Here is a 25,821-nt window from a genome sequence, read left to right on the forward strand (position 1 = left end):
GAAAAGCGAAAGTTTCACCTCCCTTATTCAGGCCCCTACAAAGTTGTTGAGACTTTTCCGCCGGTAAATTATCTGATTCGCAATCACGAACGGACGTTAAGAGTACATTTTAACAAGCTAAAGCTAAGCAGAGGAGACCATCATACAGGGATGCCTTCCTATAGTCAAGCTAGTTGCCCAGAAGATGTCCCCCAGCAATTAGACATGCCCTTGACTGGAGCTTACTTTTTTAATAGGCCTAACCGATCAAATGCAAATCGTCACCAGAGTAACAATTTTAATAACGCTTGTAACTCTCGAAATAACGGTCGACTTCGCCGAAGCCCACGTCGCACTATTCGTTACCCAGACGTCGAAACGTATTAATTGTTTATTTGTGTGATGCTTGATGTTATGTTGTTGACTACTTTCCTATGATTTGTGTTTTATATACCACAGTTTCACATATACCAAGTATGATGGTATTTTATTTCGGATCCGCTTATATATCGTCTATTTTAGCTATCAATCTCACGTTTTTATACCTTTTGTTGTGTTATTGGCATGAAGCATTATTTGTAACCCATCTTTATTGTGTTTGTACTATTGTTTTGGTATAGTCAACAAATGTTTGAATTTCTTTTATAACAAGTTATTTAAAATTTTGCTGTGGTTTTCAATGTAATGTTTGTATTTATATTATTTACATAGAAATGCTTTACCTTGATTTCCGTTTGTTTTTATTGGTGTGATAATCATAATTTTTTCGCTACTGCACCGTTTTGCTGTGTTTGAGGAATCGTTTTTGTAAACCGTTTTTTTGTGGCCCACTGTGGCATGCGTGGTCGACAATTTTCTTCAAGATTAACACATTCATCTGGGTAACAGAAGTACTAGCGGTTGCTTCGTGATTATATTGTCATTTGTCGTTTTATTTTCCATATATTTAGCTTATAGCCAGTTATGTTCATGTCGAAGAGAAATTTATTGGAGGGGGAGGAGTGTTACGTGTTTTGTGCTCGTTTGACGTGCCTTTGTGTTTCTGCCTTCGGCCGGAGGCGCTGATGGTTGTAATTGCGCCTTGCTAGTTGGCGAACCAGGTTTTACCGATGCCTGAACTGTGTGCAGACGTGCCCTGTTTTTATCATTTTTATCAAATACAGTTCTTTAGTTTAACTGCAGGTCTCTTCGAACCAGCATAGAAAAAGGCCGGTAACATGTACACCAGGTACAGCCATGTACCATGTACAGCAGGTGCCAACGATTCCGTGCGAGGTTTCATTGAATCGTTTTTGACATTTTCTTACTAAAATTCAGGAACGAATTTAAGCCACGCCGGCGAAATATTTTCATTTTTTTATTATCGCTTCTTCTTGAATGCACTCATTATATAAAGATTGTCACGTGAGCGACGTTCTTCATTGAACTTTGTATGACACTAAGCGCGCGGTCCATTTTTTGTCTGTTTCGTTTGTGGTTTTTTCTTTGCACAAAACTGATGTAAACGAATATGCTGTATAGTCATGGATAGAGAAATAATGCATAGAGATTCTTTGTTTTTGTTTTACTGCATTCAAATAAAATCCATATAAAGTGTGACCGTGGGTAGAAGCCAGAACACGGATCGTATTATTGCAATCCCAGAGCTCTAACTACTCGGCTACTAAAGCCACAACTTAAAATATCTTTTCCATGTCAGTTGACACATTATAACATACTGGCTGTCAAGACGTCAAGGATTCTATACAGGCTTTATTTTGTTTGCTGGTTTTTCAGACTTTGACTTTTTCAAACGCCGCGATTAACACCGTTTTGAGATTTTGCGAAAACCAAGAACATTTAGGAACTTTTTGAATATATATTTTCTCCGCCAAAACGTCTGTAAAATGTACAGTCAGCGCCAGGAAACGATGAATTTTGCATACTTCTTTAGGAATGTTAAGCAAGACTTAAACTGTGTCAGAAATTGATTTTTAATAAACCAAGTCCGGGTCTAGAAGTTCATTGAACCCATAAGTATGCATCTCGAAATCCATAAACTAAAAGTTTTCTCCAAAAACAAAACATTTCAAACAAAAAAACGGAAAATTTTTATATGTCCATTTTTGGAAAAGCGAATCAGAAGCAACAGTAGTAACGGGAACGGAAAACAAAGTTACTAAACTATGATCTGAGAAAAATGCCGTTGCCATTTTGCGAGTTTTCAATTCTGCACCCGTTGCCTTTCTGCAGGACTACGTAAAATTATATCCGCTGTGAAGACTCTTTCGTGAGTATGCCTAATTTTTTGTGGTTTGTCATTCATTCAACTAGCTTTATGGGGCGATTTATTGTGTTGTGATTTATTTATTTACTATTAATTGTGACGCGTGTTTCGATTTTGACGTGCAATTTGACCAAGTTACTTCAGTTTTCTAATTTACTTTACCATTTTTAGCACATTACTGAATGTGAAACAGTCCCTGATTTGTAACGGAAGCTTATTGTGTTCGTTTTTCCAGCCAAAGTGTGATAAAGCTTGCCCAGCGCGCACAGTCGTCGTTAAAGGCACGGATTTTACAATGTTATAAATCATGGTTCAGTACATTTTTTGATTACGGTGCTATTTTGATCTTTGCTGCCTTATTGTCTGGTTGCCCAAACCTAACTTGTTAATGGTAGATCCCTGTTGTAGACAGACATACTTATCACTTATTATTTTGCTACTACTGTATAGACAATATATGAATTAAAGCATCCATAAAACCTTCATGTAATACCGCTAATAAGAATAATAATACAGGTAATAATAAAAATAACGATGAAATACAAAACAAGTAAAGAAAAATGAATACAACAAACAACAAACAACAAGAAAAAACAGAAAAAAGCACAAAAAACTTGATTGGAACCATTAGCAATTTCTGTTATTATTTCTAGTTGCAAATGTTATTTTGGAAATTGTTACGATATTTACGAGTAAATGATACGTTTTTTTGTTACTTAATTTTGTTACTCCAGAATTTTTATCCTTCGTGTTGCACATACTTTTAAGCACAACGCTGCCGTCGCAAAGATTAAGTGGACATCATTTACAACTGTCAATTTTTCTCGACCGCGGCTGGGAAGTGTTGCGAGCGTAAAATGCAATCTCAATAGCGCTTTGTCAACACCAAGTGGTCAACTATGTTATAACGAGAAATGCGGTTTTGTATTTATTACAAGGTCATTTTAGCTAGATTGCAGCTTGCTATGCTGTGCTTCGGATAATGTGATTATTAGTAAATCATTAAATTAAGTCGTAGTCAGCTAGAACTATGAATCATAGTCATAGCCAGCGCAGCTGTAGTTTAATTCAAGGTGGTCCACGATGGCGAGCATAATGGGCCACATTATGGTTTGAGGAGAACTTTGCGGGCAACGAATGGAGAAACTCCACTATCAGCAAAGGATTAAGGTTGCTGTTCTAATCGATTTGATGCTTTGCTGCGCGACTAATAACGCACATCTTGATACTTTTTACTGGCTTGCGACTGTGCTTGCAACAAAAGGTTAAAATCTTCGCGTGTATGTATCGCCACACAATATTCTGTTAGCCGTAAAAAGGTATTATCACCCCATAATAATCAGATATTGACTTGCGACTCAATGATGTGCGACTTGTCTCAGGCTGTGGCTAATGCAACCTTAAATAGAATGTAATGGTCATATTGTATTATCCTTAATAAAACGCCGATGTATTTCAACAACTGCGGTTTTTGCACTGGAAATACAGCTCCTGATGCTCCATTAAAACTCCGCAAATATTTGCGGGTTGCATAAAATCTTTTGCGGGACACATGCAGCTCACGTGCCAGGGTTTAGACCATCCTGGTTTAATTTATGAGAACATGTATAATTCTATCAGCATTTAAACCTCCCCCATCCAATACACATTATTTACATGCGAGTACTAACTGTATTTGTATTTTTTATTTTGTTTTATATTTATTTGAGGCAAATCTTTTGACGTGTGTAATTGGTCCGAGTTGTTTGAATTGTCACGTGGTCTATGCCAGCTGACACATTATCGCTTGTGAAGCTGTCAATTATTTGTAGGAAGACTTTTGCATTCTACTTTTTGTATTAATAGTCACCATGTGTTTGAAGTTGTGCAACAGCAAGTTTAAAATTATTTCGATCGCAAGGTAATTTATAAAATCCTCCCGGAGCATAACAGCCGCCGAATGAAAAGGGCGGATTTACAAAAATAAATATGTTTTATGAAATAAATGAAAATGTTTTCGAAACATTTAGTGTCTACTTGAAAAACGCTGGGTGTTGTACACGGTTTTTCTTTAGATCTACCTTAAACTCTATAACTGGTGGGATAACCGTCATACGTCCGTTGAGACGTATGGTATTTTAGTCGAGTATGACTGTGAATTAGCACTGAACACTGACGTGAATCTCTGGGAAAAGACAGAAAAATTTATTACGGGTTATTTGCTGTACGTATGAACAACATGTTTATTTCAACATCCACAAACTCTTTCTATACGGAGAGAACTAAAGAATGCTTAGTAAACTGAAATTACAAATAAAACACACATGATTGAAGCCAATTACTTTACTGTTACTGATTCCAATCGTAAATGTTATCTCTGCAGTTGTTACGCTATTTACGTGCAAATTAAGGTTACATTTGGTATTTATACTTATGTTACTCGACAATTTCTATCGCTTGTGTTGTACAGACTCACTCAGCACTGCCGTCGTAGGTTTAGTGTACATAAAGCTGTCGCTTTTTCCCACGGCCGTGAGGAATTTTGACGAGCGTTCATTAATTGGATGTATGTCGAATGCAGTCTAAATAGCGCTTTGTCAACACCAAGTGGTCTGTTGTGTTATATTTTGCAATGCAGTTCTGTGTTTCGTTGCCAGCAATAATTTATTACTTGTTTTATTATCCAAACATTATATTATAAAATTAAATATTCAACTTCCGATGTCTATGGTCACAAGTCAACTCACAGATATTCGCACAACCAAACCTATATGGCGGATCACTGTAAACCTGGAACATTGATACCGCAAACTTTTTATGTAAACGTCAGACACCACTAACAACCGCAACATGTAGTCAACCGCAAATATTAACGACCTGACGTTAGACGCTGGAATAAATCTGGAGTCGACAAAGAAGTGATGTGTTTTACAGCAAGAAGAAAAATAAAAATTTTATTTATCGAACAGATTATTTTATTTACACTTGTATATATAATGACGAAAACAAACGTTGAATAAAATGCAAAAATAGCAGAACATTTAAATTATCAACGTATGAAATATTGCTCCCAGCAGTCATAAAAGTAATAACTAATAAGTAATTCTTACTGAAGCGATGTAAGAGTGTTAAAGTTATTAACGGTTTATGATGAGATGAAACAAATCTTAGAAATCGGGGTGAAAATAATTCAGGTTTCAGATTTATATATGTATAGCAGCTGGTTTGGGTGAACCGCGTATCCTTGCATTAACTAAATGTTTGTTGTTTACTTCTAGAAACTTGTTTTTGCGCCTTAGATTAGGATTTGAATTTATCTATAATAAAACCTAGCAACAAAATTAAAAGCAAAAACACAAACAAAAGATCACCAATTAAAGAAGAATAAATGAAGCAAAGAATAAACAACAACAAAAATAACAACATAAACAATGCAAACTCCTTCTCTTTATCTTTTATTGACTCCACTAACAAAAAACATACAAATGCATATTTAAATAAATAGTAACCATGTAATAAAATAAATGATACATAATAATTAAACGCTTCCATACGTCCATAATTTGACCAACATTTACTCAGTTTACAAATTCTACTTTCTTTCAACTTTTTAACATCTGGGCAGGGTACATCCCCGTATTGTAATGGGCGAGAGATGTGTCTGCGCCTTTCCTGCGTACCATCTCCACAGCTTTGGCTGCAAGCGGACCAGCTTGACCACTCCGAAATCTGATGAATTTTGTACACAATTCATGTAACGCTACCTTATCTACTTATGGATGTTGATTGCTATAAGCATTATATTGCAAACTACTGACCTTATAATATCGGGAATAAATACTAGTATTAACCTTAAAGTTTGCTTTTGGTTTTCTGAGTAGTTATTTAGTGTTACAAAACTTAAACTTAAAAATCTGCTAGCTTTTATAGTAGTCGACTGTAGTAGTCAACTGTAGTCGACTGTATATGCAGTTTATCCCAGATGAGTGTACTGCCACGTGTTAAGTCACAGATACCTCACAATCCATTGGACAGTCCATCATTGTGCAGGTTCTCATTTCTTTCATAGATTGTTCCTCTGGACATGGCAAACCACCATGCTGGGCTTTTTTAAGAACGTATCTTTGCCTTTTTTGGTTTCCAATATCACAACTCTGGCTGCACTTTGACCAACTTGACCACTCGGACACCTAGAACACAAGAGCAAGCTTTTATGCTACAGGAATTTTCAGTGCAGGTTTTGTTTATCAAATACAAGTCATGCAGTTTGGCTTAGTTGTAACGTTTAATCTCCTTTGATTCAATCATTTTAAAATTTAACAGAACTTTCAAATTCACAAATTTTATCAATGGATTTGAAAACCGCTTGAATTTACGCAAACAAATAATGGACAGATATTTTTATTGCAAAAAGATTCGAAAACGCAACGTACTTAAGTCTTACTTACTTGGCAATCAACTGGGCAGTCCTTCAGTTTGCAGATTTGCGTTTCCCTCATTGCATCTTTTTCTGGACATGGTAAACCACCGTGTTGAGCTTCGTTAATAACGTATCTTTGCCTTTGTTGGTTTCCTGCACCACAACTATGGCTGCACTTGGACCAGCCTGACCATTTAGAAACCTAACAATAATGCCTTGGTGGTCACCGCATTTATGTTTTTACTAATTTAATTTTTTTAATGCCGTTGTGACCTTGTATCGTTTGTGACAGTGTACTGATTATTTTGTAAACATTGTTTTTAAACATTATATTTACAGGCAGCAAACGCCAAGACAGAAATATCATTTAATCATCACAAAGTTGTTTAATGCTTAAATATTTACCTTACAGTCCACTGGCTCCTTGAAGAAAAAAGCAGAGCAAAAAAATATCAATAAAACCAAGGAGATTATTTTCCACCATTTAGTCACTGTCAAAATTATTATCAACTTTTGCAGTTATAGTTTGTGTTTATAGCCTAATATCTCAAGTAAGACTTAGAAAAATATTCAAATATTCTGTTTATATGTTGATCACAAATTTATAAATTTGTAAACTTATAAATTACAATTCATAATATAAACTTTATCATATCGAAGATCGGTACAAGTTTTAGGATTTTGGCTTAAAGGTCTGTAACACTTCACGAATTTGAGCCTTAAGCGTAAAGATTAAATGAATTATTGCCACAGATAACACATAGACATTCAAAAAATACTTCACAATATCGTATATACCGTTTCGTCCTCGGTCATTTTCATAAATTTGTTCTGCATCACTCCTTTCAGTTTTTGTCCCTGTTAATGAAGATCATGTCAGATTATTAGCATTGATAAAACTTAATTGCTTTTGCTCACTGGGTCAGCTACAGGCGTGCACGCAATATGTTTTTAATTGGTGTCTAAATATTTGTTTATCATATGCTGCAAAGGACGCTGAAATATATTGACAAAGAATCGTTGTTGAATCGTTGTCCTTTCGTAAAGCGGCTTTATCAGAATCAATACAGTGACTGCTTCTAAAATACAGATAGCGTTGCTGGATAAATATTTAAAATTAACTGAATTAACTGGTTTACTGAATAAAGTCAGCTCTAAAACAGGCAAACAGAAACTTTATGTACGAGTATTGCAAAGGTTGTGTTCTCTATGCATAAAACGCCATACATTTCTTCACTAAAATGCTTTGACTAAATAAATTACCAGCAGTTTCTTACTGCTTTAACAAACAATACTGTATTTATACGTAAAATTTTTTAATACATTGTAACTTTGACCACAACGCGACCAAACCATCTTCGTTATAATATTTTTGCCCAAAAGTTGGTATATTTTCGTTTTTAAATGCCGTACGCAAAATAAGTTGTTTTTCTTCTACGAAATCCTGCATCGCCATTGGATTATACTCCAGATATTTCAATTAAACCAAAAATAAATAGAAATAATATACTGAGTATGACGTTGATGATCTTATCAACAATAAAATTAATAACAGCAAACTACCTGTAAAGCCTGGTGGGCACAAAGAACTTGCTGGAACGCAGTCATTTTGAACATAAGGCGGTTTCCCCACAGACAAACTTTTTAAAGCATCCAAAACTTGTTGGTGAACTTCACTAGAACGATGATCGGCCAGTTCAGTTTGCAGCTGATTTTTTACTTCAGTCATGGTCGGTCGATCAGCAGGATTCTGTTGCCAGCATCGGGTCATTTTGTCTTCGAGAAAGCCAATGATTGACGCATAGCCACATTCGCCTTCTGAGGTTAGTCTGCTTTTATAATCCTGGATGTTTTGAACACTTGGTCGTTGACCTTTGATGATCCCGTCAGTAAATACTTCTTCTGGAACCCCAATATCAAGCGGCATTACTCCCGATAAAATCATGTACAAAGTCATTCCATAACTGTAGGTGTCGCATTTAGATGTTAGCTTGGTGCTGATATCCTGTAATCGTTCAGGAGCAGCGAACTGAGAAGTAAACTGAACATATCCCGCATTTTGGCGATCAGCTGGTGCTGCAGTACAGGTGTAACTTCACAGTTGGGCAGTACCAAAGTCTCCAATCTTGCAATGTAAATCTTCGGTCATGAGAATGTTTTCTGGTTTTATATCTCCATGCAACAATCGTTTGTCATCAAAAAGATTGTGGATGAAAGCAAGTCCGTTGGCAATCTCTGCACCAAATCTTGCTTTAAGTAAAGGTCCTAAAACGATTTCTTCATCTAAAAGAATTACTTTCAGATTACCAGCAGGAAGATATTCCATGATAATTGCCACTGCACCAGTCCAGTGCGTCCAACCGTAAACACGAACTATGTTTTCATGTTTGGCTTTTTGGAGGTGGCCAATTTCGTTTTTGAGCCTATTAAATTTTTATAATGGATATAAAGCATATCCACAATTTTATTTTTGAATATTGCTCACTTTAAATTTTATCTCGGTCAATATTTTTTTTGTACAACCTAATGTTTTACTTTTAGTAATTTTAAAGTAATTAGCATTTTCTTGTGAATTACTTCTTTTCCAATAATTTTTTTTCTTGTCTTCCTCCTTTCATTTCAGAACACTTTACAGCAATTGCTCCATATTTTTCATGAAATCCAAGGCGAACTTTCCCGAAAGATCCTTCTCCGATACATCCCTTATCGTCATCAGCAATGCAAAGAATTTCATTGCATTTGTAGAGTTTTATCTGCAATTAGAAAATAGTTCATCGCATTAACTTCATATAGTTTCCAGTTTATCTAATTTTACCAGAGTTTATGGTATAATTTAAATTGTTTAATAATACATAGTACAAAACAGTTTTAAGTAAAAGCTGTGAAATTTTAATGCTTATAAAATTTACCACATTTTTTAAACATACAGTAATTTGGTCTTACTTGAGTTTCAGTCATGATGACGAACTTCACAGATTTACCTGACAATAACTGACAATAACTACACAGGCTTGCAGCAGCTGACGCTTTATGCTATGTCAACGTTGAAACTACACAGCTTCGTTTAGCTGGAAAGCTTGAAAGGGCTTGAAAGAGAACATGTTTGAGCTTGCTAGAAATGTAAACATATTCTGATACGAATACATCACGATTCAAACATCATTAACCTCCATCATGTTTGCTTTGCGTCTGCTGACAAGGTTTTTTAGAAGTAGTTATAACTCCAGGTGCTCGTAACAAGTTGTTCAGTTAATTTTGATATTCAATTTTACGCAATAAGTTTGAATATTTAATGATATTGATTATTTTGATTCATTTGAAGGAAAATAATACATCACATTATTATTACTACCAGAGCATGCTGTAGAGTAATGGAACGATTACAAAATATTTCCCGAATTTAACTAAACGATTTAGATACCACAATGCGTTTTATTTGTAACAAATTCTATAGGTTTTTTTCACAACAAGAACTGTCAAGCAACTTTGGCCGAATCTCTCTTAAATTCTAACCCGGAATATATGAGGTTGCCTAAGGTAAAAAGGTTCAAATAAAAGCAAACATCGTCGCTCTTTATGATGTTTGCTCGGTCTCCGTTCACTCGATCACTTATAAATTAATAAAATACTTTCAGTTAAAAGCGATAAGTACTGAACCTAAATTATTGCAATGAAAAGTAAACATTGGTAAAATATTAACAGTACGCAGTTTAAATTACATTTTTTGCTTACACACTACAACGGAATTGTACAGGAACTAAACCGGATGCGTTAAAATTTTTAAAGTGCGATACAATAGAAGTGTATAGAGCTCACAACCATATCCAGGATATAATCTAAGATATGCAGTATAATACATACCATGAAATTTAATGATAAATAATAAAACTTCAAAATAAAGCGACTCTATAAGGGTTGTTTATTTGAACAATAATGAACTAGTGAAATATTCAATAGTGAAATAGCCAAATGAGTGTTGAAGTCGTTACCATGTTAACCCGGTGTTATTCGTCTACTCGGACTAGAAGTAGGAGCAAGATTCAAGCAGAGACTGGGTGGTGCTGTCATGTATAATTGGCAAAGCATTTGGTAGATGTGACAGTCGGATACGTTCTGTCTGTGCTCGTTCTTGCTTCAGTCACAAGCCGCAGAGTTGTCCACCTCCTTTTGTGGTGAGTTGAGGAGAACCCCGTCACACCAGTAATGTAGGTATACGTGGTTATACGCAGTATCCAGTCAATCTTGATAACCAAAATGTAGTGAAATTGGTGTTGGCACCGAGAATAAATTTGCAAAATCTTGCAACGCACTTTCGCCTGAAATTCTTACATACTTAGTCGGCCCAAAAAGTTGGCGGAAACGTTTTGGGAGAAATGTTTCTAGAATCACAATGTATGGATCCATTTCCCGGCGAGCGAAACAAACATAAATTTTTTTTTATTAAATCCGGCAGGTTGGATGTCAGAAGGAGTTGAGGTTGCCAAATTGTGTGGACACCGACAACCGGCCGCAACACACAAAGCACCAGGTGTAGAAATGCACCACTGTTACGTAGACCATAAGATCTGGACCTAACTGACCTGTCCGTGAGCAAACGAAGCGACTTACAGGCAAGGCCGCGGTGTTAAAATACAGAGCCAGTCATTATTGCATTCGAACCAATGCTCATTATTCAAGTTTTGGGTCCTGGTCCTGGCAAGAATGATCTGGCCCACGGTTGTCATTTCATACAGAAATCGTTTTTATAGAAACCTTTCTCACAATGATGGTGTTTCGGTGGTTTGGCTTTCAAGGCTTTTGAAGGAAAAATACAAACAATTTTAGGTCGTCAACCCTTTGGGCCCTTGGCGTTTGCTGAGGCTGTAGGATTGCCACAATAATGGTTCTTCTCGAAAAATTTTTGTCGCAATGAAGAAAAAAGATGAAGAGATACCAAGACTTCAGCACCGAACCAGCATGGAAGATAAGTTCCAAATACAGATGATTTCGGGCTTTGTATGGTGGCGGGCTACGGTTAAATCTTCTGGGGGAAATCTCCAAGGATGTTTTTGTCATCAGGTTATACCTTTCACAGATCATACTGTCTATTGTAACAATTCTAGATCACTACCGGGCTTTTCTCTTACATCCCTTTTTTGCATCACAATTTTAAACCGTTGAAAATCATAAACAAATTTATCCCATCAAATTTATATTTACTGTAAAGGGCAGTTGGAGAGAAGAACTCTCTTGACTCTGAAGAACTCTGTTGATTTTCTTTGTTCACAAGTTGACGCTCATTCATTAGCAATGAAAAAGGACAAAATGTTAACAAAAGGACGTTTGTACCTATTTGTAAATCTTGTCGCTTTCTTTACAATCCAATTTTAGACTTCGGCTTGACTGATATAGCCTAAAATTCAGCATAGAGCAAAAATATGGGTCCACATTAAAATGTCCACAACTCCCCATCTGATGTTAGGTGGGGTAAACGTTATAGATTCAACATAGAGAGTATACAATATTGTATTCACAGACGGCACAACTTGAACTTGAAAGATAACACCAAATTTATACATCAGGTCAGGGACAAGACAAGATCAGAAAATAGCCAATAACAAACTCAAATTTACTAATTCATAGCCGATGAGTTATTAAGTAATTATACATTAGGTTTTTTCTACAAAGTCAATCTAGATTCTAGAATATTCCGTGATGATTGCAATACTTAATTTAAGCTATAGATTGGCCAACAGTCACATTATAATCAGCAAAGCACAACACGCTACAATCTAGCAACAACGACACTGCACTGAAACACCGACCGGCATTTCACAATATAGCACAGTTGACCACTTGGTGTTGACAAAGCGCTATTTAGACTGCATTGAATCTGTACCCAATGAATCAGCGCTTGCCAAAATTCCCCTGGACCGTGGGAAAAAGCGACGGCTTTATGTACACTAAACCTACGACGGCAACGCTGAATGTAGAAGCCAGTACAACACAAGCGATAAACATTCTGGAGTAACATAAGTAAATAACAAAAATAACCCTTCATTTTCTAGTGAATATCGTAACAACTGCCAAGGTGACAACGTATGACAACGTATGACTTATGACGTATGATATTTACAAGTTAATTGTAATAAAAATAATGCAGCCGATTCTGCAAGCAATCAAGCAATTACATTTAAAAACGTTCCTTTAATAAGCTTATACTTAAACTTTTACATAAAGCACAACAGTACAGTCTATTTCTTCGATTTAAAAATACTGAAGAATGATTCTTCGGTGATTAGGACTTGATAAATATCATCTGCCATTTGTCGCAAGTTCCTGCAAATTACAAAATTTGTTACCAATAAAAGCATAATAATCGGAATTTTTGTAATAAAAGCGCTTATATTTAAAGTTAAATTTTATTTTTGGTTATTTTATGATCAATAGAACAACACTTTTTCGAGTTGTTGCTGATTTAAAAAACGAGGTACTCCACAGTAACGTTATTAGTAATCCATAGAAAATTGCTCCTGTGATTACAGTATATTAAAAAAGAATAGTTATTTTAAACGTTGTGTTAAAATGAATCATTCTGAACTTACTTGTCAGGGTCATTTATTCTCATTTTTTGAAAAAACAAAACCAAAGTTGTTTGTTTTTTGAATTTTTCCTGAGTTTTCTTTGACAAACACATATTCCTGATCAGCTGTAAAGCACATTTTCTCTCCATTTCATCTTCTGTAAAAATTAAAATATGAAGCGTAACAATTTGTAACAACAACAACTCCTTACATTTATTACAACTTTCTATTTAATAAATAATGAAATAAGCCAACATAATCAACATAATGAAAAAGTCTAAAACTGAAAATTGCATTTTATAAAACTGCTTAAAACTGTGTTAAAACTTTTGTATATAAATTTAACCGGTTCAAAAACGAATAAAATTGTTCCATATGAAAAATTGTCCAAGTGACCATGATCTTTTCTTCAGAAAATTAAACTATATGTCGTATTTGATGCATATTTTTTAATTTTTATCGGTTCATTTTAACTACTAAATGCCCTTAGTAGGATCACGTATTGTGACTGTGAGATTATGACGCCATAACACATGGACATTTAGGCACATGTGATCGTGCATAAGTGAATTAAACCTTTAAACTAAATTCTCATGACAAAATACATTTTGTAATTCGATAAAACAATATCGTTGAAAACCATCAAAGAAAATTTTGGGAACGTTACATAGATCATGCAGTCAACAATTTTCCAGAAACGTTAATTGAGTAAAACCGTTTTCTGCAGTTTTAGTAGAAGATTTTTCTCAAACTGTACGAATTGTGAAGTATCATGCAAGAAAATAATGATTATTATCTCCACGGAGATATTTAAAAGTAAATTACACACCTGATTCTAAAATGGCGATAATATACTTGGGGAATTCAGGAGCATTAAATAATGCTGCTGAATTTTCTTTATTGCGGGCAAGCTTGGCCAAGCCTTCACACATTTCCAACAAGGAAACTTTACTGGTTTCAAGATGAATGCGTGTTTCTTTCGAATAACACTGACCCTCAGTCTCAGTGTATGATCGTTTATTTTCGATTCCTCGTCCGATAACCTATGTAGTTATTCAAGTAATAATGACATTCTAACAGCAATAAAATTACAGCAATAAAAATAAGCAAAACGAAACATTAATAAATTACCTGCGAAATCAGAAAAATCTTCAAAATTTAAACATTATAATAACAGAAGGGAAACGCTGAAACCAGTTTTGTTTCGAAAGTTTTCTTACAACTTTGCAATTTATAGAGTATACTGAAAGTTTTACGGAAAACAATAAAAAACCATATTATCGATAATATGGTCTGGAGATAATTGTTTATATTATATATCATAATGAGCGCTTTAAATTAACATAAATTGAAATAAGTGATTTTATTAATAAATTTTAGATTTCCTTAAAATATGACTATGTCAAATTAGTTATCAAAAATAGGAAACTGACGACGTTGTTTAGTGCAAAAGTTTCAGTGTGCAGTTTAGTGCATTCAGTGCAAAGTATATATTTAAAAAAGGGAAAATTTTAGTAGAATTACGAACTTGGTTGAATATCAAAAATTTCTGACGTTCTATTGCTTAAACTCACTGACGTACTTTTTGTCAAAACAAATTAGCAAAAACCAAGTAAAGTTGAATTTTAATGTAAAACAAATTATAACATACAGTAATTAGCAAAAAGCGTATGTTAACTTTTTAGAGGTGTATCGAAATTTCCGCAGGCGAAATGTGGTAAAAATGTCTAATTTTGGTTTTCGGCCGAAACCGGCTTGAAAATTCTTTTCTTGTAATGAAACTATAACAACAGCAAATATGATTGTTGTTGTACGTAACAAGAAATCTAAGCATGTCAATTATGTATGCCTTTCTTTTGCGGAATAGAACTATTTAGTTCAGTACACATAAGTAAGCACATATGTATATATGTAAGTATACGATAGTTCAACTCTCGTATTTTCTTGATTGTAAAAGCCGCAATATATAGGCACTGTTTTCTTCACTTTTACGATATAGATACTTGCAATAATAGATTGAATGCTTCGGTCGAAATAATTTGGTTGCATTTTTCGAAAATTCCGACCGAATCCAAAATACACAATTCGGTACACCCCTAAACTTTAAAATATAGGACCTGAACAATATATTGTATCAATGTCTGGTGTACTATCAGCGAATGCATTTGATCTTCTTCTGCTACATAAGCTAGCAAAAAAGCGGAAACGCATAAGAATTCCTTTTTTGTGGACTCCTGCATGAAATAAAATTTAACAAGGTGTTATTCATTTCCATAAATATACAGTTAGTCAAAATTACAACAAACCAATTTTAAAATTGTTTATTTCTTTGCATTGGCATTTCATGGTTATTAACATATGAAATTATACAATTTTGGGAAAGACGTAAGCAAATAATAGCGAAGGTTTGCATAAGTAAGGACTCTGTGTTTACAAAGCATATGATGAGCATATAATCTTCATTGAATTTAGCAAAAAACGTAACTAAAAGTCGCGTATTGGAATTGCCGAACCTTGCTTGCTTGATTGACTTTAAATTTAATTGGCCTCCGAACGTTTTTATCACGCATAAGCCAAATATCAGTCTTGAATGCTTGTGATGAATACGTTACATTTATCATACTATGATCATTCGTGGAAACGCTTGGCAAAGTTTTAGATGTTACTCGACACCAAACTTAATTACAAACCACAGTACTTTGCAGAGAAACAGTAATTAACAAAATTCACACACTCTACATACCATTATGTCGAACTAAAACTATCATGACTTATGCACTGCTTAACCTATATCACTTGATTTGATGTTACCGATGCTAACACGCGTTATTTGTTGATTCTGGTTATACTTTTCTGTTTACTGTAAATAACTTAAAAATTAAGGTGATTGTAAAAGACTTACCGCTTGTTTGACCAATTCGTTTTTGATATTAGGCATAATTTCATATAGATTTAACAGTTTTACGTGCATACAAGATTCCATTCTTGTTGCACAGTTGTGTAAAATGTGAACACTTGTGTTATCGGAGAATTGTATTATCTGTAAAACAGAATTTGTACCCACACGTACATTGATAGAATTATTTCTGGCATGCTAACAAAAGTGTTTTATTTTGTTTTTCCATGCGTCGGCAAACTCCTATACTGCATTATTGTTATAGCATTTATTTAACTTCATACATTCTATAGCAAGACTATTACGTTCGAAATTGAATTGTTTCTCATGCACGTATTAAACTGATTTCAGGTTAGAATTATACGATTTCGTATGGTTTTAAGAATTTATACATTGCGATGACGCTTTCAATCAAATTAAAATGTCACTTTGCTTCAAAAACTAGCACAAGGCGATCAAACTCCTAAGAAATGATTTGAGTTGTCCTGTACAAGTAGGAAATAAGAAGAAAGCAATGCAGACAAACCTTTGTAGAAAGCCAAGAGCACGTATATACATGTTGCAAGTGAATTGCAATCAATGCAATCAATCCTTGCTTGCCGCATTCAACACAAAATGCAGCACTTGGATCAGTTAAATTCCAGATTGCCATTTTCAGAGTTTCCAAAAGCAAAACTTTTGTCCTAAGTACAAAATAAAGCTTTATCAAGGGTTCTGTAAAAAAAACTTTAATTTGATTTTGCGAAGACTTTTAGAAATAGTTTTGTAAGCATTTATATTTTTTGACATTTGACAAAAGTTTTATTACAGTTTTAAAGAAAATTCAACAATTATGCGAGACATTTTTGCTTTGTCGTTTTGTAGATTTTGTCTCAATAAATCGATAATTAATAAGCATCACGATCTTGGAAAAGCATATTACAACTCATTAGCATATATCACATGCCTAACTTTATCTTTTAATTGCTCCATAGCTATTTTAGTTAACATATTCATATAGTATGTGATTATGTAAAATATCGCATAGGAGCGAGCAAAGTAAACGTTTCACTTGTCTTCTGTATTTCAATGTGTTTGTTGAGCGAAAGTTACACACAAAAAACATACGCAGTAATAATGAAGGAAAGATTTCAAATAAGTTTTAGCTTGTTAAAATGATAAAAAAGAGAACGAAACGATAGAAGAGATGACAATTGAAAATTACCACTGCCAGGTACTAAATAAATATAAACCACAACTATAACAACAGAGGAAAACCGGTAATAAAAATTAGTTTATATCCTATGAAGTATCCTAATAAAGAAAGATCTAGCTAATATAACCTTTGATCTGGATACAGTTTCCCGTCATCAATTAGCATCTTGAAATATTGGAGAAACAATGGGATAGCATTGTTACACAACATTTCATCTGCCACGTCCTTTCGAACTTCCTGGAAAAAAGCAATTGGAAACACAACGTCACGGCAAAGTTATTTAAACTCCATAAGTACGCATTGTATTACATATTGTAAGTTATTTAAGATTCAAATCTCACTCAAGCTTCAAATCATCTTTAACGGTGCAAAAAAATTGATTCTTTTTAAACTAATTAATTCTTTTAAAATTATATTTAACAGAATTTTGTAATCTATAACAAATGCTATAAATCTTCAGTATAGCGTCTGTCTTTTCGAACTAAAAGTTGTCAAATACCACAAAACCAAGATGCTTTATGAATCGGCGAATTTGCCAAAAATTGCTATAAATGATGACGAACTTAAGTATATTGACCGGAAACCAAACCCAATATTCACTCTCAAAAGTGCCATAAAATAAAATACCAAACAACACATAAGCAATAGATATTTTTATACAGAATTATAGGCATACAATCAAAGAAAAAAACATCACCAATCCTGAAGATGTGAGACGAGATAAAAAGTCAAGTTTTTCTGTGGCAGTTTTCGCCTCTTCCTCATTCCATTCGTTCAACAAATTACAAGTTCTTAAATAAACAAGGCTGGCTCGAACATAACTTTTTGCTAGAAATAAAACATAAAAGCTTTCGAAAATTCTGTTAAAGACTAAAAGAATATACTGTACTTTGTCTCAATGCAAATAATGTCACAACATCGTTGTAAACAAAACCTTGTAAACCAAAATTATTTATTTATGTATCTTGTGACAACGCTGACAGGTTTATGTTGCTTAAAAAGTTTGCTATTTGTTGAGTAAAATTTATTGCAAACCATAAAAACATGCATACAACCATAAATAAATGTTTAATAAACGTGCGTTTTCATCTCGTGTTGCTAAATGGGTAGAATAAATATTTATTTACCTTGTTCGATTGTGACCTCGCTATCTGGAGACGGAGATTTCATGTCTGCAACGTCACCGCCTAAAAAGAAACACAAACAACTTAATGGGATAGTTCGTATATTCATATAGCTTAACGTTTGCTACAGTTAGTTAGCTTCAGTATATACGGGCAAATGTAAACGACATCATTATAAAGATATGAAGCTGTAAAATAAACATGTCCAAATGACCTACTTGACGATAAACTTGCACTTGTATTACTTTCGTTCTGGCTATCCAACGTACTGTCTTCCAAAGACAAGACATGGAGATTGGAAGAGATTTCGTCTAGCAACAAATTCATGTAAAGGATGAGTCAAGTCGTGTCAATCATAAGAAAGTTTAAGTATTTCAGTTTTGTTTGAAAATCTCCAACGTTTTTTAGTTTATTGAGCTACTGCTGCAAAGACATGCCAAAATATGAAGTTTTATCTTCACATTTTCTTGGCTGATATTGTTTTTACTCAAGTACCTGGCGTTGTAAAAACTGGACGGGAACCATCTTGGGTTTTTGCCAAAGTTGTTTCCACCGGAGCATGTAACACTGGAACTTGGAAGTTTAATTAACAGTATAAATGTGAAGTCAGTATAAAAATTAAAATTAAATGTGAACATACATAATGTAAAAAATTATTAGAAACCAAAGATAAATGAGTTATACTGTTGATCAATAGTGTTGGCTATTTGTTAATTTGTGACCAATGATCAAAAATTGATTAATGTTTTTTGGCTCAAACCAACAACAACAACATTCGGACGTTTTTGAGCAAAGACAAGTCGACTATTTTCTTATGTTATATCATTTGCGCTATGTAAACAACGCACAACGAATTAATGATTCACAGTAGGCAGTACCTTGTTTAAGTGGTCTTCTAATATTTGCCTCCTGATCGTTAAAAGAAGGTTTGGACGCTATATATATTTATGACATTCATTGAAAATCGTTTTCTTACTTCCAAAATATTTCATTATTGCACATTTCAACACACATGTTTGATTAGTCAAATCATAACGAGCGATATTGTCTATTATGAATTAGGAGAATTACCCGTAAGGATTGGTTTGTTTTATCAACCAGAAGTAGTTAACTTTGCACCAAAAGTGTTAAAGACTGGGTTTGAGTATCAAAGTTCTGTCAATTTTTACGTATTAAAGTACACGTCTTGCAGTTGCTGCAGCAAATATATCTGGTTCTTCAACTTATCTACGTACCTTCTGCAGGTGCACGAAGCTCTGATATCGAATATGATTCATTGCTAGAGGTTCCTTCGCTTCCTGATGTTGATCCAATTCCTTAAAACATCGTTACCGATGACTGTTTGGTGTTTTGTTATGTTTTGTATCAAGGTACAATAATAGCTTCTTTAACATCAATATATTTCAAAGACATGATTACGTAAGCAACGACCGCAAGGATTTTATACAGAAAGCGGAAGGAGAATTTATACTAAATGGCAGTATAGTTGAAAGAAAATACAGGTTAAATATATCGTTGAGTTGGAGCAGGTGAACAATTGCAAATTACTCGAAATATTTAACTAGTATGGCGTTCAACTAAAATTGGTAGAATTGCGTTAAATTGTATAACTTACCTCCCAACATAAAACTTGGTGGAACAAAACGACTAACCGGGGCGCATTCCTTTTGAATGAAAGACGGCTTTTTAAGGCACAACTCTTGCGAAGCATCGTGGACAAGCTTATGAAACAAGCTAAGATCGCGATTTTGCAGTTGGCTCTGTAAACGGTCTTTTACTTCTGTCATGGTTGGTCGATCAGCAGGATCTTGTTGCCAGCACCGGATCATTTCCTCATTCAGAACACGAATCATTGCTGCATCTTCGCCTGTACCTTCATCCCCTAATCCTTGTATATACTCATGGATGCTTTGAACGCTTGGTCGTTGACCTTCGATAACTCGGTCGGTAAAGGTTTCTAACGGTGTCCCAACATCAATCGGCATTTCTCTCGCTAAAATCATGTGCAGAGTCATTCCATAGCTGTAGGTGTCGTATTTGGGTGTCAGCTTGGTACTGATATCTTGCAGACGTTCAGGAGCAGCGTAGAGAAGCGTCATCTGAACAGAATCTTTAGCTTTGTATCCAGCTGTTGTTGTAGATCCGGTATAACTGGACAACTGTGCAGCACCAAAGTCTCCAATCTTACAATGCAAATCCTCGGTCATGAGAATGTTTTCTGGTTTTATATCCCCATGCAACAGTCGTTTGTTGTCAAAGAGATTATGGATGAAAGCAAGTCCGTTGGAAATCTCTGCACCAAATCTCGCTCTAAGCAGAGGGCCCAAAACGACGTCTTCATCCATAAGAATTGCTTTTAGATTGCCAGCAGGAAGATACTCCATAATAATTGCAACTGCTTTAGGCCATTGCGTCCAACCGTAAACACGAACTATGTTGTCGTGGTTGGCTTGCTGGAGGTGGCCAATTTCTTTTTTTATCCTATAACATTGTATTAACTTCATAAAACATCAGCCATTTCCAATGTGCTTTTTCAGTTGTTGGCAACTTTTCTTTAAAATAAAACGAGTTACTTTTTTTCCAGCAAAATCTTCTCTCTTTTCCCGCCCTTCATCTCAGAACATTTCACAGCAACTGCTCCAAACTTTTTATGAAATCCGAGACGAACTTTTCCGTATGCACCTTCCCCAAGATCTCCTTCATCGTCATCAGCAATGCAAAGGATTTCGTCGCATCTATAAAGCTTGATCTGCATATAACAAAGTTTAATCGCGTAAACTGCAAAGTGTTATATTTGGTCGCTGCTTTGCTGCATATCTGAAGTAAATACACGTGTTCTATATATGATCTATAGGTTCACCCTACTTAAGTATAAATTTCCAATAATATACTTAGCTCAAAACTATTTTAAGTGTAAATTGTAAAATTTTTACAATGCAAAATTTTCCTTGGTTTTAAAATCTACCTCATTTTTTAAACATACAGTAATTTGGTCTTACTTGAGTTTCAGTCATGATGACAAACTTCACTGATTTACCTGGAAACCTGACAATAACTACACAGGCTTGCAGCAGCTGACGCTTTATGCTACGTCAACGTTGAAACTACACAGCTTCATTGTAACAGAACATGTTTGAGTACTGTTTAACTACATGTTTAACTGAAATGTATACAAACTCTGATACGAATACGTCGTATTATAAACTCTATTCCATCAAGTTTGCTCTGTGTTTCCTGCCAAGATTTTTAATAAATAACTAACTTCAGTCACTTTTTAGTATTCAATTATTACACCATCATATCTTACAATTTTACAGTGAAACTAATTATTTTGAAGAAGATAGTCATAACAATTCAAATGCTGAATGTCTGGATTTAACTTTGTCATTCTCCGTGTTGTTCAATATATTATAACTGCGTGGTAATAATTAACCACAAACTCAACAGACTATGAAACACTATGAGGCATGAACACAGCTTAGGTGGCTGATTCTAAGACAACACATAATTTTCAGCAAACTTCTCGTGTTGGCTGTGAATCTAGTTTTTTCAAAATTACTTTTTTTTAGACCAAATCTGAACACTCTTAAGAGTTGCTTCATTCCCAGTTGAGGTGCGTCCAACACAACAGTTCACCCTGTTAGCCGTAACGTCACAGATGCTACTACAAAGAGGATTCAGGGTCTACCTCAAAAACGCTGCGAGCTGTATACGGGTTTCCTGCTGACCTGCCCTAAACTTTAGTTGCCGGGTACAACCGTCATACGTCCACCGAGACCCACTTTTAAGACGGAAAAGGTCACAGTGAAAGATACTGACCCGGAAAATATTAAGAAATAACGTAACCTTTTATTACTTGTGACATACGACTTGATACGACTATGTTTTATATCATTCATAAAATCTTCTTGTATACGGGTTGAGACAAAAAGAAACTTAGGAATCTAAAATCACGACAAACAACACAAAAAACACTTCATCGGAACCAATTACTGTATTGTTACTGATTTCAGTTGTAAAAGTTACTTTATCGCTTGTGTAGTACAGGCTTCCACACTCAGCGTTGCCGTCGTAGGTTTAGTATACATAAAGCTGTCGCTTTTTCCCACGGCCGCGGAGAAGTGTGACGAGCGTTGGTTCATTGAGGATAGATTGAATGCAATCTGAACAGCGCTTTGTCAACACCAAGTGGTCTATTTTGCTATATTGTGAAATGCCGGTCGGTGTTTCAGTGCAGTGTCGTTGTTGCTAGATTGTAGCGTGTTGTGCTTTGCGGATTATAAAGTGACTGTTGGCCAATCTATTGCTTAGATTAAGTCTTGCAATCATCACGGAATATTCTAGATTGAATTCAAAATAAAAAGTTAATGTAATTACGCAGAGCCGACCTAAGCAAGTGCGAGGCTCAATGCAAGAGCTAATGGCGGCCCCTTGCCGATTTTAAATAACTTATTGTAATAATAATAATAGTAATAATAATTACGTAAATAAAATGTCAATTCTTTGCCAATTAGCTCCCTTCAAAACTTTGCTTTGAGATAGAATAGATTTAGATTTAGAATAGACAGATAGATAGATTTCAATAGATCCTGTTTTTTCAAGATCAAATTGAGAAGTAACAATTCGATTTGAGCGAAATAAAAGCTAAATTGTTATTTTAGTTTGGTGCTAAGCAGCGTGGGGCAAAACGCAATCGCATCGCTCGAATTACCCTAAGGCCAATCCTGTTAATACGTAATAATTCCTCGGACAAAAATCAGTGACTGTGGTTATTGTAAGAAAGGTTTCTATGAAAAAGATTTCTGTGTCGGACCCTAGACCAGGTCATTCTAGTGGCTCAAAAATCAATGAACGAATTTGGTTCAAATGCAATATGACACCGGATCTGTATTTGAACACCGCGACCTTGCCTGTAACTTGCTAATTTGCCGCGACTTTGCCTGTAATGGTAAATAAAATGATCGTCGTTGATATTTAGGACCGGCGAGAAATGTTTGCGGTGTCAATATTTAAATAAAATTTTCTTTAGGGTTCTTTCCCATAAAGTGTTCTTCGCGCGAATATGTGACCGTGGGCTGTAGGGCCTTCCGTTTATACCAAGAGTTGTCTCTATGGGTTTCAATCGGGGCTACCACATAAAGGGGCTTCCAGGCCAATTCTCAAACGAAAACCAGTTGCTGGTAAATTCATATCGTGCGTTCTGACATATTCATTCGTGCGGTTGTGACTGCGCACGACAACTTTGCCATCCACATGTCCACCGCAGGTCATTGGTTGGAGAAGTGCCATTGCCATTGTGACGCTTATTTTCATGGCTCGGATTATTATTGGCGGGGGACCGATTAAAAAGGTGGTTCTGTTACAAATGCCTGTGATAACAACGACGCTCTAGCGTTAAACACGCGACGCAGATGTAACTAATGTGACTTCACTATATTTGTTCTTACACTTTATTTAATTTGTGTGTGCGTGCACTTGTTTGAAACTTTTTGTTTTAGTGTTTACGCATTTAGTTTGTGTCTTTCGTTAATTGGTCTGTTCTGTTTGTTTTTGTATTTTTTCTTGTATACTCAAATAGTTTATTTCATTAATCATTCCAAAGTTTTGTGTTTTGCACCTTTGCCTTATTGTGATTAGTTTTGTCGCAAATGTTACGTGGTCGGCCTCACCTACTCACCGTATAGAATTTTTATGGCTTCTCTCTGCAGTGTTGTTTTGAAAAAATCAGGCAGTTCGGTTAGTTAGTGTTGGTGGCAGGGTGTTTTCTCTACTCAGTTTTTAAATACAAGTTTTCACCAGCACTCTTTAACTTAACTTAACTCTGTAACTTTGTTGTTGCGGTTCGCCGTGAAAGGAGCTACAGACCTGGCTAAGACACTCATGTATCACGTAACGGTTAAACTGCAAAGTAGTAAATATATTTAACTATACGACAGGTAAACTAACTTCTCTTGTACTCTTAGTTTTGTGAGATCAATGGAGCATGTCTTATTTTTCACGCTCAGCGAGACAGCTATACTCGAACCTTGCGTTGACGGCGACCGACACATGATAGAGTAGGGTCATTAGCACACAATACAATCGCGGCAAATCAAAGGATATCCAAGGCAAAGCATGAAAAATGAGCCAATTGCAAGAATAATAATTTTTAAGCGATTATCGTTATTACTATGAAGAACTAATGCTATAAATTGAAAGCAAATGGATTTATCTTTCTATCTGTAAAAAGCCTGTTTCTGTAGGGCAAGTCATTTTTGTTTAACAATCGTTTAAAATTTCAGTGCCGATTCGACACTGGGGTTGGAAGGTAGGTACTGAAAATGAGTAAATTAAATAGGGTTAACCAAAAACTTGGGTGACACCTTTCGCCCACCATGCGGCAGGTCAAAACGAGCCCACATGTGACGTTAATCGACAATCGACACAACATTTTAAGCGAATGAGAACTATAAATAAAGAACAGTATAACTGAAAGCATTCCTATGCTGAAAATAAACATTACCTACTACTGATCACCTACCTATGGAGACGTATTCCAACCAAAACGCTTTAGCTAGCCTACTACCACTACCATACCTTATATAAAAACCCAGGCATTAATTGTAACAACAAGTGTTTAACAACTACATATTAAAAACCCTTTCTGCAGCTCCGGTATCTTTACTGGCAACTACTCTTTAATTTAAAACAAACTTGTCTTTGGGCTTGCCCCTCACTTTAATAACTTAAAAAACCAATAAGAACCGCTGAAGGAATTATGTTGTCGGCAACAGCTTTGCCTTGAAATCCGGTATTATCTCGCACTAAGTTGAAGTTTTCAAGTGAGACTGAGGGTTTGGGTTTATAATATTTCAGAGAAGAAGTTGCCACTGAGGCAGATGCAATGACCCATGCATGGTTTCCGAAGCAGAAACATTTTGCGGGTTGGTTAACACACTCGGTGACTCGTGCAAGGCAATCCAACAATCAGGTAATTCTTGAAATATTTGTGACGAACGACGAACTGACGGCTTCCATGGAGTTGTAGACCGGAATCACTGAACAGGAATAGGTCGTTCATGTCTTGCACAAGAACATTTCGAAAAGGGTTTACATCATTGTAAGCTATAGGCACTATAAACACTCCCTTATATCGCGCTGATATTTCGCTCTCCATACAATGTTTTCTATAGAAGTAGCATACAGTATGCCAGGCGTAAGACAAACTATTTTTTGCTTGTTTTTTTGAAATATTAACGGCCTGTAATCGGGCATATTTACTGTATATGCGCTATACCAGATCTTGTAACTGAAAAATCTATCGCCTGATATGTTTTTGTAAAACGCTTTTTTTCATACATTTTCTTAAATATAGATGTGTGCATACACCAAGGACGTTTAAACCTGTAGTCAAGCGAAC

The 25,821-nt window shown here is 35.2% G+C and overlaps 2 protein-coding genes and 1 pseudogene across 4 annotated transcripts; all 3 read right to left on the reverse strand.

Moving 5' to 3' along the window:
* Positions 1-5,165: 5,165 nt before the first annotated feature.
* Positions 5,166-7,128, reverse strand: LOC143453059 (spondin-1-like). The gene is made up of 5 exons (XM_076954210.1): positions 7,055-7,128; positions 6,889-6,940; positions 6,673-6,846; positions 6,241-6,414; positions 5,166-5,953 (listed from the first exon to the last, which is right to left on the reverse strand). The coding sequence occupies exons 1-5, from the start codon at positions 7,126-7,128 to the stop codon at positions 5,525-5,527; spliced, it is 903 nt and encodes a 300-aa protein (XP_076810325.1). The 3' UTR covers positions 5,166-5,524.
* Positions 7,129-7,168: 40 nt separating this feature from the next.
* LOC143451283 (receptor-interacting serine/threonine-protein kinase 1-like) lies at positions 7,169-9,671 on the reverse strand (annotated as a pseudogene). The gene is made up of 4 exons (XR_013114845.1): positions 9,588-9,671; positions 9,222-9,397; positions 8,208-9,067; positions 7,169-7,502 (listed from the first exon to the last, which is right to left on the reverse strand). The product of XR_013114845.1 is annotated as a receptor-interacting serine/threonine-protein kinase 1-like (transcript).
* Positions 9,672-12,133: 2,462 nt separating this feature from the next.
* On the reverse strand, positions 12,134-21,681 carry LOC143453331 (uncharacterized). 2 transcript variants are annotated; one of them, XM_076954620.1, is made up of 15 exons: positions 21,422-21,681; positions 20,996-21,171; positions 20,038-20,903; positions 19,658-19,738; positions 18,918-18,995; positions 18,641-18,733; positions 18,426-18,485; positions 17,996-18,126; positions 17,426-17,535; positions 16,630-16,786; positions 16,110-16,247; positions 15,325-15,441; positions 14,037-14,250; positions 13,229-13,364; positions 12,134-12,962 (listed from the first exon to the last, which is right to left on the reverse strand). In XM_076954620.1, exons 1-15 carry the CDS (start codon positions 21,434-21,436, stop codon positions 12,878-12,880), a joined length of 2,457 nt encoding a protein of 818 aa, XP_076810735.1. In that variant the 5' UTR covers positions 21,437-21,681; the 3' UTR covers positions 12,134-12,877. The 2 variants fall into 2 exon arrangements, with proteins under 2 accessions (XP_076810735.1, XP_076810736.1); XM_076954621.1 differs by lacking the exon at positions 16,110-16,247.
* Positions 21,682-25,821: the final 4,140 nt, after the last annotated feature.

This window comes from Clavelina lepadiformis, chromosome 4 (assembly GCF_947623445.1).
Source record: "Clavelina lepadiformis chromosome 4, kaClaLepa1.1, whole genome shotgun sequence".
NCBI classification, from domain to species: Eukaryota; Metazoa; Chordata; class Ascidiacea; order Aplousobranchia; family Clavelinidae; genus Clavelina; species Clavelina lepadiformis.

Excerpts from the sequence above, each read along its gene's own strand:
- LOC143453059 (XM_076954210.1), bottom strand. The coding sequence starts at position 7,128 with ATGGTGGAAAATAATCTCCTTGGTTTTATTGATATTTTTTTGCTCTGC. Across the intron at positions 6,941-7,054 it reads CTTCAAGGAGCCAGTGGACT|TACACTGTCACAAACGATAC; the intron begins GTAAGGTAAATA and ends CAAAATAATCAG. Across the intron at positions 6,847-6,888 it reads GCATTAAAAAAATTAAATTA|GTTTCTAAATGGTCAGGCTG; the intron begins GTAAAAACATAA and ends CATTATTGTTAG.
- LOC143453331 (XM_076954620.1), bottom strand. Across the intron at positions 18,996-19,657 it reads GCTTCGTGCACCTGCAGAAG|TTCCAGTGTTACATGCTCCG; the intron begins GTACGTAGATAA and ends TAAACTTCCAAG. Across the intron at positions 18,734-18,917 it reads TCCAGTTTTTACAACGCCAG|ACGAAATCTCTTCCAATCTC; the intron begins GTACTTGAGTAA and ends ATTTGTTGCTAG.